Here is a 15,093-nt window from a genome sequence, read left to right on the forward strand (position 1 = left end):
AATGAGGGCAGGAGAAGCAGGGGACAATAGAGGACAAGATGGTTGGATGGCATGACTGACTCAATGAACATGAGTTGGAGCAAACTCAGGGAGACGGTGAAGGACAGGGAAGCCTGGCATGCTGCAGTCCATGGGGTGGCAAAGAGTTGGACACAACTGAACAACAACAACAACACAATAAGAGGACAAAGGTAAGCACTGATCTTTATGAACTATCCTAATCTCTCTCTAGTTAGGTCATAAGAGCAGAACATTTTTTAACATACTATGCACAGATGTGCATTGTAGAACCACTGAATGCACTTCCATGCAGTTGTCCAGATTGGGGAGATGGTATGATTTTTTCATAAAACAAGTACAGGAGCTATAAATACTTCTGAGTTCACAGACCAGCAATGGGCAGCAAGGGTCTGGAATCACACATGCAGCAACAAGGTCTGTATGTATAAAATGAGAATGTTGGTGTAACTCAATGATTTCCAAAGGTTGCATCCAGACCACGACCCTCTCACTATACTTCACACAAAGTTCCATAACATCACCTGCTAAGTGATCAAGTGAAGAAAGGAATTAACTGAAGCAGCTGTCAGGCCAGATGAACTCAGGCAGATGGAGCCAGGGGCCTTGCTCTCTAGAGCCCCCTCCATTTGCAGCACTTTCCAGCTTCAAGGTAACAGCTAACACAACCTAACAATCCCCAAAGGCAGCTTCCTTTTGCTGTATCATCAGTCCCACCCTGGGTAGGTCTTAGGAGTTTCGAAGCCAGGCTGCAGGTGAGCAGTGAGAGGAAAGAAAATGGAAAGGGTCACAGTTCCTGAAAATGGAGGACACACTGCAGCAAGGAGGCGTGTGACATTACAGAGGCCATGAGGGTCACACAATGGCCCTCTTCTCCAGTGCTCAGTGCCAAATGGAAGATGCAGCAGCTCTACCCAGAATCTGTCTCCTAATAGTTGAGATGCCTGGGCTCTTTACGGCTTGTTCTCACAGCCTCAGCAGTGCTGTCTTCTCATGTCCACCATCTGGTTTGAAGACTGAACTGCTGAACTAGAGCCTAAATTTATCACGCATGCACAGAAGGGAACTAGCTTGGGGACTAAATGCTGTTTTCCAAACTTTCTTCAAAAATAACACACTGCTCTAAGCGTACATAGGAAATGTGCCAGTTCAGAGGATAATTCTGTGAAAAGCAGAGAAGCAGCACTAGGTTTCCAAAGCTAGGGAACTTTGGGACAGAAAGGCTTTTCTAACAAAACATTATGCCTTTTGGCGAGGTGGGAGAGGCTAGCCCTTATTTTGTTTTACCATGTTTACATAAGAAAAAGAAACCAACTTCAAGGCACACTGAGCAGCTCATTAGAAAAACAGCTGAAAACAAATGACCAAAAATGGAGTTACCAACAAGAAAGGAAACTCTGGGAGTTAAGCAAGCCAAGAACTCAAACCTTAGCATATATATACATGCAACCTCTCATTCCCATGACAATGACATCTTTATGTTAGAGCCATGGCTAAAGCTGAAACTGTCACTGAACCAAAAATCCAGGACTGAGTTATTCTTTCCAGTCTGTAAGAAAAGCAAATATTTTTCATAACATACAGAGCTTGAGTTTATATTTCACCAACCCCCACCCACACGTCACACTCTCCTCTGTTTTTATTTTTTGGGGATTTTCTTACTTACCCACCCAGAAACAAAATAACTGATTTTCAGCCAGCAGGAAGCCAAGTCTTGGGCCCACTTCCCTCAGCGTTATAGGGCCTGCACACGTTAGCAGGCAAAGAGCCCAGGAGCTGCCGCAGAGCATTTATTTATACCCATTTGGAATTTCCTGACTAACAGCCTGCTGGCCATGGGGTTTAATTCCAGGACTCTCGGCCTCAGTGAGACAGCAAAAACTACCGACGAACAGAACCACTACAAGGGTCTCAGCAACACAGAGGTGAAGACAGGTCTCTCCCAGGCTCCTTCCAGTTTTTCAAACAAACTATGCTCATATTCCTCAGACACATGAAATGCTGCCCTAGAAATGCAGCTGTAATACCTGCTAACTCTTGGAAGAACACAGACAGAAAGGCAGCAAATGTTTCCTCATTCTTCCTGCTGACTTGGTCCCTCCTCCTCTAAACCAGCCAGGGCTGAGAAAAGCTCCCAGTCACGACCTGAGCCAGGGCGCAGGGCTGGACTATGGAGGAAATGATTCAGTGCTATGCTGAACCCAGGATCAGCTGGAAGCGAGTGATTCCTTTTCTTGATTCATTCTTATTTATTGCAACATGCAATTTGAAGGCTAAAAACACTCACATTGGTAAACCACAGACCCAAACCTTTTTTTTTTTCTTCTTCATAGTTCCTTAAAAATTTTATCCCAACTGGATCATATGACTTTCAAAGACACAGAATTAGTTCCCGAACAAGTGCATTCTGTTTTAGGGGGATAATGTTTTTAAGTGATGTTTTGTTTCTGTTTTAAAAATCTAGTAAGAATCATCTGTCCCTCTAATGGTTTATATTCATCACCTAAAAAAAGAGAGAGAAAAAGTCCTTTTAAATCTGTTCTTCACCTGTGTGCCTAAGTACACTGGGTAAATGTGACTGATTCTAGTGGAATAAGATTGACTGAACTCTACAGGGCAAACAAGCAAAGCCAGTTCTAAACAGTAAAATGGAGATTAACAAAGATTAAGGAGGACTCTAAAGGGCCCATTTTAAAGAATTCAAAACAGAGGACAGCTATGAGGAGAGAGGCAGTTTTACAAGAATCCCCTGGATCTGCAGTGTCTAACTGGTTCACCTTAGTGCTGGCACACATCTCACCGCACTCCACTTAACACCTTACTCCACCCTCTGCTCCACCTGGTACACTTTTTGAAACAGACATTTTCCTGTGTGAAGCTACAAAGATCAAACTTTTTAAGATGACGTGGGACTCATCTGGGCTTGTTTTACACCAAATAAACTGATTCAAAGAGAAATAACAAACTAATAAAGAACAAAGTTTCAAGTGCCAGATACTTTGAAATAGAGGATCAAAAAAATTCCAAATTATTTTATCCAACACCACCTACATTTAGACTAATTTCCCCCTTGTTTCTGGACTTTATAATTTATTGAGGTATTTACATACCATAAAATTCACCCATTTTAAGTGTACAGTTTTTGATGAGTTTTAGTTAATATATACAGTTATTTACCCATCTCCACAATTCAGTTTTAGAAAACATTCATCATCCTAAAATTTCCTTAGGCTTATTTTATCATTTAGAAGAGAAAATTTCTCCTCTGTGCTTCTGAAAAAATTTTGTTATTATTTAGTTACATTATATATTCCAAACTAAGTATTAATATCAAAAGACTTGTTCTTAAGAATTAAACTGAGGAAGACAAAAGCATTTGAATGCAGTATTCCTTTCCCGGAAGGAAAAAAATTCGGCTAAATTTTTATTTTGTAAATATTGTGTTCTGGTAAGAACAGAGCTTATTCTGGAAAGCAGTTGAATATAATTATTTTGTCTGTGTGCTTCTATGAAGCCAAGGTCTAACAGAAAAAGTCACTGTATGCAAATAAACGTCTAGTCCTTTATCAAGGACAATTTGGGTGGTGGCTCAGATGGTAAAGCATCTGCCCACAATGCGGGAGACGGGGGTTCGATTCCTGGGTCGGGAAGATCCCCGGAGAAGGAAATGGCAACCTACTCCAGTACTCTTGCCTAGATAATTCCATGGATGGAGGAGCCTGGTGGGCTATAGTCCATGGGGTTGCAAAGAGTCAGAGATGACTGAGCAACTTCACTTTCACTTTATCAAGGATGACACAGGTTGGGATGCGAGAAGAATTAAAAATAGGAGCTCCTTCTGCCTGAAAAGCATCAGTCGTAAAGGTTCCCACTGTCGGGAGAAAGACACACCTGTCTGTCTCTACTCTCCCTTAATTTATATACAAAAGAAGCCACCGAATGTGATCTGGGAGGATGAAGATGTACTCAGGGTTTTTCCTCTGATAGTTGGGCAGTAGCCAGCAAAAGTGACTCCCTGTGAGAAGGGAAATGGGCTGCAGACAAAGGTTTCTGTGACACCATGCTGGCGGGCAGTGTCCCAGTGGTCCTTCTCCCTGGATGGTGGTGCAGGATGGTAGCCAAGCATATCTGTACCCACAGTACTTCTGATGCTTATGTAATAGGCTAACTGCATCAAGACTCTTCTTCCCAGAGAGCCTGACCCCTAGTCTAGAGATAAAACCAAAGCTAAATGAACTACTGAGTAGTAACATTGGATTACATTTTGGACAACTTAAGGTGTGTATTTCCTGACACAGCCTGAATTCACCTTCCTCCCCTAGTGTGTTCCTTTTCTCCTTGTTACCAACTTCTTAACCCTTTGAGTCTCAAAGACAAAGCACAAATGCGTGTGAATCGTCAGTTTCATAAAGCCCTCCTTACACGCATCCTTCCCCACTGTACAGCACTGTTCCAAAGGCTTGGTACATTTATGAACTCATCTCATCTTCAAGACAACCCTATGAGGAAGCTTATGTCATCCATGCTGCTGTTCCACTGATACATTAATATGACACAGTACTGGACAGCGATGCACTCTTCCCTGTAGCCCTGAGAGGGCAAAGAATAGTGTGTTGGGGGGTAGGGAGCTGACATTTCCGAAGGGTGGGGAAGAGAAAGAACATGCTACTTCTACACTTTTGCTTGTTCCTTCCTCTTCTGGTGTGTCACCACCTGCTTCTCAATTTTTGCAGACAAAAATTCTCCCAGTTTGCAAAGACCAACTAAATAAAGTATCAGTTCTGTTGGAAGCTGTCCCTTATCCTAATGTGGGGTCACCTCTTCCATCCAGGCTTTCAGTGAAGCGTGCTTTCTCCTCTATATGATTCGTGCACACATCTGACATCCCTACAAACTTATGGGAGCCCCTGTCTTCTTCATTCAACCAGTGTTGTGCCCCCGGCACTGCAGGTGCCGAGGGCCCATTTGCTCAATGTGATTCCTTCCAGAGGAGCCACACTTGAAGTGTTTGTTTCCTTTTAAAGAACTGTATGATAATGTCAAGGACTCTGAGCCCATGCCCTCATTTCACAGCTGAAGTAAGACTCTGGGCCAGGGGGGCGACAATGCTAACATCAGCTCTGCCAATCAAGGGGAAGTGCCAAGGCTGGAAGCTGTCAGAGCGGACACCCACCATGCCTCAAGTTCGCCACCCTGCTGCACAGTCAAAGCACCTGGGGCTGTTTCCAAAAATGCTGAGTTGTCCCCCCATCTCCACCCCAATGAATCAGAATCTCCAGGGTGGGGCCAGGGGGATTAGCAGTTTAGAAGCTTCACAGAGGAGTCTATGCCACAGCCAGGGATGAGAACCTCAGCTGTGAACTTTGTAGCTCTTAAGTGTGTCCTTCATCTTGACTTAAAGGAAGCCGACAGCCAAAATGGGGGCAGCCTCTTAAGTAATTCAAGTAGCCTCAGGGTCAGATCACAAGTTCAAAAACCTTTAGCATCCAGGTTAACAATGGAAAGGATGGAGTTTGGAGGGGTTTGGGAGAGACTAGAAGGCAAGTGTCTTCTCCAGTTGACTATGGCCCTGTGGAAGTATACACTCGTGATCCAGAAAGACATTTCAAGAGTTGAAGAAACTGGAATTTTTATATGAAATTATTTAATGTAAAAATCTTGGCCATTAATTCAAATTAAAACAAGACCTTGGGTTTGTCAAATAGAATGCACTCCCAAGCCTCAGTTTAATACCAAGCAAGGACTTCACCATATCCATTTGGGATCCAATCTCATCCTGTTTCTGTCCCTTTCCTTTTCCCATTTTCCAGGTGGCCAACTGTTTTCCCCCTCTCATTTGAAATTGCTAGAGTCCTTGTTGAAACACATTGAATACAAAGACAACAACCAAAACAAGAGCCTAGGATCCCTACTGCCATTTCTCTCACAGGTAATCTTAATGTGCAAAAAGACCTATAAGTCTTTATCCTAAAAAGAGACAGGTTGATAGCAAGGTGCTCTGCTATCATGCTTGTGGAGGGCCTGCATTATTTCTGCTATATTTGAGACTTCCCCTCAACCCCTAAAGAATTCAAATACCTTGTTATGCTGTGTAATCCTTTCCTGCCAGACTGGTGAAGGGATGTGACACTAAAACCTGGGTGTCTAAGAGAACTGCAATGACTGAGAAAGTGTATGCAGTTCCTTTCCTCATCACCAAGGCTCCTTCTCCACCCACCTCCATCTTAGCCCAAGGGGGCTGACAGGACCTGAAGGGGATTACAAGGTTAGGACAGGTCTAGCAAGGACTTACAGCTCTTTCTCATCATAGGTGTGGACAGCATTGGGTGTTGGAAGAGGACTCCTCCTTTAGCTGCCTGGATTAGAAGGATCTGCATTTAAAACTTATTATCAGGGAGATTTTCCAAGGAGAGGCCACAATCAACATGAAAAGGGTGTGCCCCAGCGGAGGTGTGTGATTCCAGTTGGGAAAGTGAAATTAGGAAGAGGATGCTATGTATGATGGGCCTAATCTAAAAGACCAAAAAAGGATCTTGTCTTTGTTAAACCTGACCTAACAAAGTGCATTTCCCCAAACATATTTAAGGCTTAAATCTGGAGTCACACTGAATTTCTACATGTTAGGCTTTCTTTATGGTCTGGGTTGCCTCATGATTATTAATTTCATCAAATTTAAACTAGAGACTTTCTCACAATATATTTTCTTCCAAGGTTTGAAATCAACATTTTAAAAAGCCAAATGACATAGTGAACTGGGGCTTGAAACTAAAAGATTTAAAACTTTAAATGAAATTGCCACAGAGACTATAAAGGCTGTAAAATGATGAAGCACCAAGGACAGTTTATTTCCGTCCATCTAAAAGAGGTGATAGATCTGCAGAGACCTTTTCCAAAAAGCTGCGGGTGAGAAAGAAGGTAGACCAATGGCCATACTCCCACCTTAGAGGTTACCAGCTCAGGTTCTCATCCAGTTTCAACCAGTCCACCAAACCGGAGCAGCTAATAAGCAAAAGGAATTGATTGGAGCCCCTCCTCACTCTGGTTGGATTGTTAACAGAGAAAGAAACAGAGAGGTCAAGGGAGCTAGAAAAAGCTTCCCAAACAGCCTCTGACAATATTCCTCTCTGGATGACCACGTCATACCTGAACCCAAGGCATTTAACAGACAATACCATTTTAAGCCTACCTTAGGGGACACGATGAAGAAAATGAAGACACTATTAACTCTCACTTAGATGTGAGGTATGGGGAGGAAGAATGCAAGTGAGTATGTGTGACACAGTGAAAGCCACGTGTTCATGACAGGGAACTACCCAGGTGAACAAGCTGGGAGAAGACTGCCCAGCATATGACAATTTAAGAATGGCAACTCGCAGGGCTCAACTTCACCTCACAGATTCCTAAGCAGGCACTGTGCCTGTATCTTACTATTAGCTGCCCAGTGTTAAGGCAGCACCATGGAGGTGGGCTGTAAACCTTTGTTGGTTGAACATTGGCTATTTTGGGTATAATGCAAGACACGATGGGCATACCATCATACCAAGATGAAGATGACATGAATCCTGCCTCTTAAGACCTCAAAGGTACAGATGAGTGAGACACAACCACAACTCTTACATAAAAGAGAGTGATGGCGACTATTTAACAGGATACAAAGCTCTCCAGAAATAAAGAAGAGGAAGGGGTGAATTCACATTGGGAGTATCTGAGGACACTTACTGAAAGAGGTGAGACAGAAAGCAGGACTTGAAGCATAAGAAGGGTTCATATGAACAAATATGAGAAAGACAGCCAGGTCAAAAGAACAGTGCTTTGGGCAACTCCACTAAGAGGGGAACAGGGTAGGTAGCAGCTGGGATGGCAGAAAAGCCTCTGCTTCTTTCACATGACTTTGGACGGAGCTATTCTCTTACTACCTGGAGTCAGAGAGGCCTGGGAAGGCCAACCGTGATTTCTGCAGGCACCATGACTGAAGAAACAGAAACAGACTATGACTTATCAAAATAGGACTTCCCTGGTGGCTCAGATGGTAAAGCATCTGTCTACAATGTGAGAGACCTGGGTTCGATCCCTGGGTTGGGAAGATTACCTGGAGAAGGAAAGGCAACCCACTACAGTACCCTTGCCTTGAAAATCCCATGGACGGAGGAACTTGCTGCAGGCTACTATCCATGGGGTGGCAAAGAGTGGGGAATGACTGAGCAACTTCACTTTCTTTCACTTTGTCAAAATAAGGCCAAACACAAAGGCTCTGAGTGCAGAGCAGAAAACAGATATTAAAGTTACTGAAAGCTAAAATGTTTGGAGAGACAGAAAAAATAACAAAAGTATTAGAAAGCTCAAAGATCCTTAATCTTGTCATCTATCCTTAATAAAACAAAATCACAAAGTAGTGAGAATAAGGCCAAAGACAGACCAACTTTCACAGAACCCCAGTGTTGGTCCTTACCAAAGAAGGGAAACAGGTGCCCTCTGCCAAGTGTATTTCTGTATAGTCATACAAAAGTGAGCTACTGAATGAATGAACTGACTGAACTGAATTATTTCTACTGAGCTTTGTATCATTCTTTCCAGTAATTCCCAAACCATACCATGTTCATTTCAATTGACCATGATTTGGAAAGCCTACCTTTTCATCATCAAAATGTATAGAGGATAGAAAACCAAAGGATAATACCCTAGAGGAAAAGCCTCCAGATCTAAGCCCCCTTTACCTTTCTGGAAACTTTTCTGTCTTGGATTTCTTCGTTTAAAATCAGTATCCTGGGGTGGTGTAAGTTCCAGAGGCTGTTTTCTAGTGCCCAAATTAATGTCGGAGCACCACCTTCAGAGAATCCGCAGCTCGTTATATCAGCACGTAGAAGGCGATACTCACAATTACTGGGATTCCTTACAGGACAGGATGACAGGTAACCGACCACAGAGCTAATGATGGGATATGACCGTTTCCCCTCACACTGCCAAACAGCTGTCTCTGTGCCAGAGCTGAAAGCTGTGTAAAGTGTGGTGCTAATGGAAAAATCTGGTGGCACAGGGCTTCAGAATTTTGCAATCTTTTCCTGTAAGCTGCATTGTTGGAATGGTTTGACATGAGAACCATTCCCTCCTCCCTGACTGGTCTATGGACTTCCAGGTCTCCACCCTGCCGTGCTATAAAAATCAGTGTATCATCCGGCTGACTCACCACCTGAAGAGGCGGAGTACTGGCTAGGGGACATGCTGCATGAAGCCAGTAGGTACTTCAACCTGCGCCTCCGGGTCACGGGAAGACAAATCAGTCTTTGTTTCACAGTGGGAGGGAACATACCAAATGGGCCGCCTCAAAAAACATTTCCAGGGGGTGGTCCTGATTTGAATGAAGCATCCTGGTCAATCAGTCTGAAATGCTAGGGAAAAGGAAAGTTTCTTGGTGGATACTCTCTCTGACTATCCACAAAGATGAGGAGGACACTGATGAGGAGGACAGAGAGCAGAGGGAGAGGGAACTTTTTATGTTTTAGTTAGAAGACTGTAAGAACTGATGTGTGTGACTAAGGCTTTAAAGATATTAAGCAGCTGGGCTTATGAATTATTAGAAATATCCCCTCTGTCACTCACTTATATTTCTAATCTAGGAATATTCTCCCCTTTTCTTTCAGGAGACTCTTAAATGTGCCTGCTGTATAGAACACTTGAAATGCCTTCAGCTAACATGTTGATGCAAGAAAAAGGGGACTCAGGAACTTTGGCAGTACAAGCTGAATCAATGTTTTCACAAAGTTATTTGCAAAGTTGATGGAACTTATCAACTAAACCAAATATTGTGAGACTAAATTCAGAAAATCCCATGACTAGCACTTGATTTTATCTAACAGAGATCATGTCCAAAATGCATAGGATCCCTTGGAGAGAGAACTATTCCCTCAGATAAAACCACAAAAAAGGAACTGAAATAAATTTAGGACTTGTGACTAATAAAAAGAGCTATAAATAATAAAACTGCTTTCATAAACCATTACTCTAGCATCAGCTCCTCTAAATAAAGGTTTATATGATGAAATGTAGTCATGTCCACAACCTCTTATCCAGCTGATAGAAATGTCACAAACTACTCAAATCTGGCTTGTCACAAACAAGACAGTGTAAGAGTACAAAGATTTAACTTTCAGAATAAGAACAAATCCCATGAATCCAACAATTTGTTTCTTGGCCCAGTTCTTCCTCATGTCTATAGTTCTGCTTTTCATCCTGTTGGTTAGAAAAGCCTTCTAATATTATAGAATATTATTTAATCTTCATTTTTAACCATGGCTTTCTCCAAGAACTACTAGGATTAGAAATCTGGTCTCTATTTTAAAAGATCCTCAAAACAGCTACATACTTATTTTTAAGCTGTGAGATCACTCGTCCATATAGAATGGCCAGATGAGATCACTGATGCTATATATACAAATGGGCTGCATATTTCAAACACTTCTCTTGTTTTCAGCCTTAATAAAGAACTGCAACCCAAAAGCAGAACCAGACTTATCCTCTAAAACATGAACATACTTTTCCTAAAGCATATGGAAATGAGTAAATCAGTTATAGCACACTCCAAAAATATCTAACAGGGCAGCCAAGACAGGAAAAACAGAATCATCACTTTTTTTGGACTCAGAACTTCTACAACTGTTTGAATGAATTGTATCAAGGCTCATTTGCCGGTTGGATCTTCTTTGAGGTTTTTATTAGAGAAGTCCACTCAATGCCATTTTAAAATACACTGCCAGAAAAGAGCAAGAATGCATTATTTCTGTGAATGTGAGAACACCACTAATTATTTTTCATGCCAGATAAAATTAAACAGCCTTTGACAGAAAAGGTCTCCAAAGCAGAAAGTGAGCTTTAGTCACTCATTTCCCTCCAAACGCATTCAAACCTTTCTTAGAAATTACACAAAGAAGATGAACAAGAATTATCCCGGACACAGGAAGAAGGAGGGCTCAACTAGCCCACTCAAAGTTCTTCCAGAAAGAGGGGAAGTGTATAATCAGAAACAAATGCTGATACTCACGATGAGAAGCTGGCGGGTGAGGAGGGCACAGAATATTCAAATCCCCGTAGAAGGGCTGTTGTAATCCTGTGCCTCCCTATGCAATCTCCAAAAGATAGCAAGAGCTCAAGTTCTTAATAGCGAAAACTCCCTGTTGGGATTTTGTGCTTTTTTCTTTCTTGCTGGCACCCATGGAGCACCTGGGCAGAAATCGACAACGGAAGGGTACCTTTGCTCAAGACCTAGGACTAGCAGGAGCCCGAATTCTACTCTTCCTACACCCAAGTAGGCTGGTACTTGCTGGGAGATAAGTCATCCTTCCTTGGCTTAGCTGGAGAGCTAATCGCCTGTCTGAAATCTGATGCTTAACCCATTATGACTCGCTCACGGTTTAAAGCAAAAATCTTATGAGGTAAAACTGGCTACAGCTTAAGACCAAAGCCTTGAAAGTTTATAAAACAGGCAAGCCCTGACAAAGGAGGGACTCTTCAGAGCCTCTTTGGGGCGGGATGAATTCTGGGGTTCTGATTAACCAGACAAACAAGACTCTAAAACCCAGGGTCTGTGTTTGTAGGTGGTCTTGGCATTTTAACACTTACAAAATTCAAATGTAAATACTTCTTACTTAAAAAAATTACTATCTTCCCAAACGCCATCAGTATAAGAAAATAAATTATTTCACTTAGAAATTCAGTGTGGAATTAGCCTTCAGTTAACTAACAACTAACAGTTTCATTTGAAGTCGAAATGATAATCTAATTAAATCCAGTTATTAAACACATCAAATAAAGGGTGAAACTGCATGAGGTACTAAATATACGAATATTATATATATATATATAGTATTAGAATACACTTGTTCATTTGGCTCTATAGAACAATCACACTAAGGAAAAAAAATGACCCCTGTCAGGACAGACATGTTATTTATAATCATTCTACTTTTGGGTTTTATGTAGTTTTCTGAAATATATACTTTCCCATTGATCTGTTTAATTAGATCTTCATAGATACTACACTTCTGATTTTTAATGTCAACAGAATGCCTCAAACAAAGAAAAATGACTCTCTACTTTCAGTTTCTGGGTTAGCCATGGGGGCAAGCTATGTTTTGCCATCTGAACATAAAAGGGAGATTGAACAGAAGAGATCAAAATCCTGGCTAGCTCTTACATATGTTTTTATGTTGGGCAATTCTGTTACCCTCTCAGCTCTTCTGATAACCACTGAACATACCACTTAAGGGAAAATGCATTTAATCCTCTTGCAGATTACATCAGGAGACCCCGGAAGGTCAAGAAGGGTACCCACAAATTAAAGCACCCCAGTTTCTCTTCAGCTCACCCTCTGTCTTTGGTATAATACAAACACAGAGGTCAGGCCTGACTCACCACCACAAACACACCACCTCTGCCATGCTCTGCGACATTCTTTACAGACGGTCTCAGAAACACCAGGGCCCCTCCAGCCAGACCAGTCAGTGCAAATCGGTCTTGTTCTTGACAAACAGCATTCATATCTCTGCTGTCAGGTTCATTGCAGTGGGCTCAGAGTTCTGTTTGAGAAATGCTCCTGCCCAGAAAAAATATTTACACAACGGAGAGTAGGCTGCACTGCACCACAGCCGTCTGCCTTCTTTGCCACGAGACTTTGACTCTCTCTGATTGACCAGGTCTTATCTGTGGCCTTTGTACTTCATTTAACATCAGCATGGAGACAAAACTTGGAGCCAAATAACTGATGAGGTAACAAGATTTTATGAAAGTTATTTAAACATTTTAAATTAAATATTTTTATGAAAGTTATTTAATTTAAAATGACAACCAAATGGTTAATGCAGTTCAGTAAGTATATTGAATGAGTAAATATGTATCTGTCTGGGAAAATATACATATGTCTAGGCTGTGAAAGAGAATACCAAGAGGGGAGAAACTATAATAGACTAGCAAAGGCAAGTATTAGAAAAAATACAAATGGTGATGGCAAGCATAAAAAGTCATTCACTAAGGCTCATATACCTATTTCATTTAACTGTCAGACACAAGACAATAATTCAGTTCTTTCCCCAACATCCCAGCATCTGACAAGAGCCTGGCGCATGGCACCTAAGCAGGTGTTTATTAGATCATGACAGAGATAGCAGGACAAGGAGGATGGTGATTTCTCCTGACTTCTGACCAGCACTTTACATCTTAAAAAGTGTTTTGACGGTTATTGTTTTATTTTTTCTTCTTAACAATCCTGTAAAGAAGGTAGGACGAGTATTATTATCTTTATCTGACAAATGAGCCACTTGTTATTTGGCTTCTAAAGAGACTCTAAACTCTAATTAAAGTTTCACAACATTAATTAGTGTTTACAGAGGCATCAATCAGTACACTGTTTACAACACGATGGGAAAACTTGGGAAAAAGCAGACTGTCCCTATCCCTAAATTCTGCAGAAATACACCAATTTTTCTAACCAATGACTCCCATTTACTTCCTACTTGGCTATAAAAAAAGAGAACAGTTAGTCATGAGCAATTTATGATGTTCATACCTCATTACATTAACAAATGACATTAGTGTACTCTTAGTAATACCATAATAAAATACTTTAAATTAATGAAAACAAAACTGGACCAATCAACAGAAGTAGGATGAAGGATCTGGTGAAAAAGACATAAAATTATGACAAACAATTGATAATGAGGGGGTGGGCGGTAAGAAGGAAGATGAAATCTGGAAGGGCTTTACAAGTAAGTTTGCCAGGTTTAGCAAATAAGAGGACACCCACTTAAATCTGAATTTCAGATAAACAAAGGGTTCTTTAATATCGTAGGAATGACTCTCTTTTATCTGGATACTCTGTTCCCAAGGAGACTTCAACTTCCACTAGAATGTAAGATTCCTAAAGGCAGGGTTTCTGCATATTTTGTTCCCTGCTCTATCCCCAGGGCTCAGAACAATGTTTGGCACATTTTAAGTGCTCAATACATGCCATGTACTGGTAAAGTTTATTTCTTAGGCTTAGATGGTATGTACATGAGTGCCTGTTATATAACCTTTACATTAATTTTTTATGTCTGAAATGTACAGTAATACATTTTACAAGTTACAGTATTAATTAACCACTCTTATAAGGGGGAGGGGGTTGGGGGATGGAGTGGGAGTTTGGCACAAGTAGATGCAAATTATTATATATAGACTAGATACACAAGGTCCTGCTGTATAGCACAGGGAATTATAGTTAATATCCTATGATAAATCATAATGGAAAAGAATATAAAAAAAGAATGTACATATAGGCATAACTGAATCACTTTGCTGTACCAGAAATTAACATTGTAAATAAACTATGTGTTAGTTGCTCGGTCATGTCTGACTCTGTGCAACCCCATGGACCTTAGCCCACCAGGCTCCTGTGTCCATGGGATTTCCCAGGCAAGAATATTGGAGTGGGTTGGCATTCCCTTCTCCAGGGGATCTTCTCAACCCAGGAATCAAACCTGGGTCTCCTGCAGTACAGGCAGATTCTTTGCCATCTGAGTCACTAGGGAAGCCTACTTCAATTTTTAAAAAATCAATGCTTTTTACCCAATCTAACTGAAGGACTCAGTGGGGAATGAGAGTGTAAAATGGCTTGTGAATGGTCCCTTATCCAATTTAAACTCTAGACAGGGACGTGAACATGGGATAATCAGTCTTCAGGTGTGTCTTGCAGCAAGGGCACAGTGTAACCAGGTTGTGCTTTTCTCAGTTGTCTTATTTTGCATCTGCTACATTCCTCAGACCATGAAAAGTGTTTCTTTTGCCAGTGTTCTGACTCCATCGTCACATGGGATTTCTGCTCATGTTCTGAGGAGCCCAAAGCAGTGATTTTTCAGGGGGAGGGGGTAGGAAGGGAGACCTCTTTGGGGCATAACACATTTAGGGGAAGTACAGTTTAAGAAATCATATTTAATATTACCCTTTATTTTTGAAAATGAATAAAACATATATTTACTTCATACTTAACACTTCTACTAAACTATCCAAATAATGTAGTTTTTTTCTCATGGGAAAGATCAGTCACCAGCC

The 15,093-nt window shown here is 41.4% G+C and overlaps 1 protein-coding gene across 9 annotated transcripts in view; it reads right to left on the reverse strand.

Moving 5' to 3' along the window:
* KANK1 (KN motif and ankyrin repeat domains 1) overlaps positions 1-15,093 on the reverse strand; it is a 215,114-nt gene that overhangs the window by 43,575 nt on the left and 156,446 nt on the right. For 2 of the 9 annotated variants that reach the window (XM_019966030.2, XM_019966028.2), the window contains exon 1: positions 1,685-1,992. The exons of 3 other annotated variants lie outside the window; for them this stretch is intronic. In XM_019966030.2, the coding sequence (XP_019821589.2) occupies positions 1,685-1,808 (124 nt within the window). In that variant the 5' untranslated portion in view covers positions 1,809-1,992. Of the gene's footprint in view, positions 1-1,684; positions 2,001-2,045; positions 2,070-12,423; positions 12,559-15,093 lie in introns of those variants that run through there. 4 more of the 9 variants (XR_002181250.2, XM_019966032.2, XM_070794609.1 and 1 more) reach the window with 4 other exon arrangements.

The sequence above is a fragment of the Bos indicus genome, chromosome 8 (assembly GCF_029378745.1).
Source record: "Bos indicus isolate NIAB-ARS_2022 breed Sahiwal x Tharparkar chromosome 8, NIAB-ARS_B.indTharparkar_mat_pri_1.0, whole genome shotgun sequence".
Classification (NCBI taxonomy): domain Eukaryota; kingdom Metazoa; phylum Chordata; class Mammalia; order Artiodactyla; family Bovidae; genus Bos; species Bos indicus.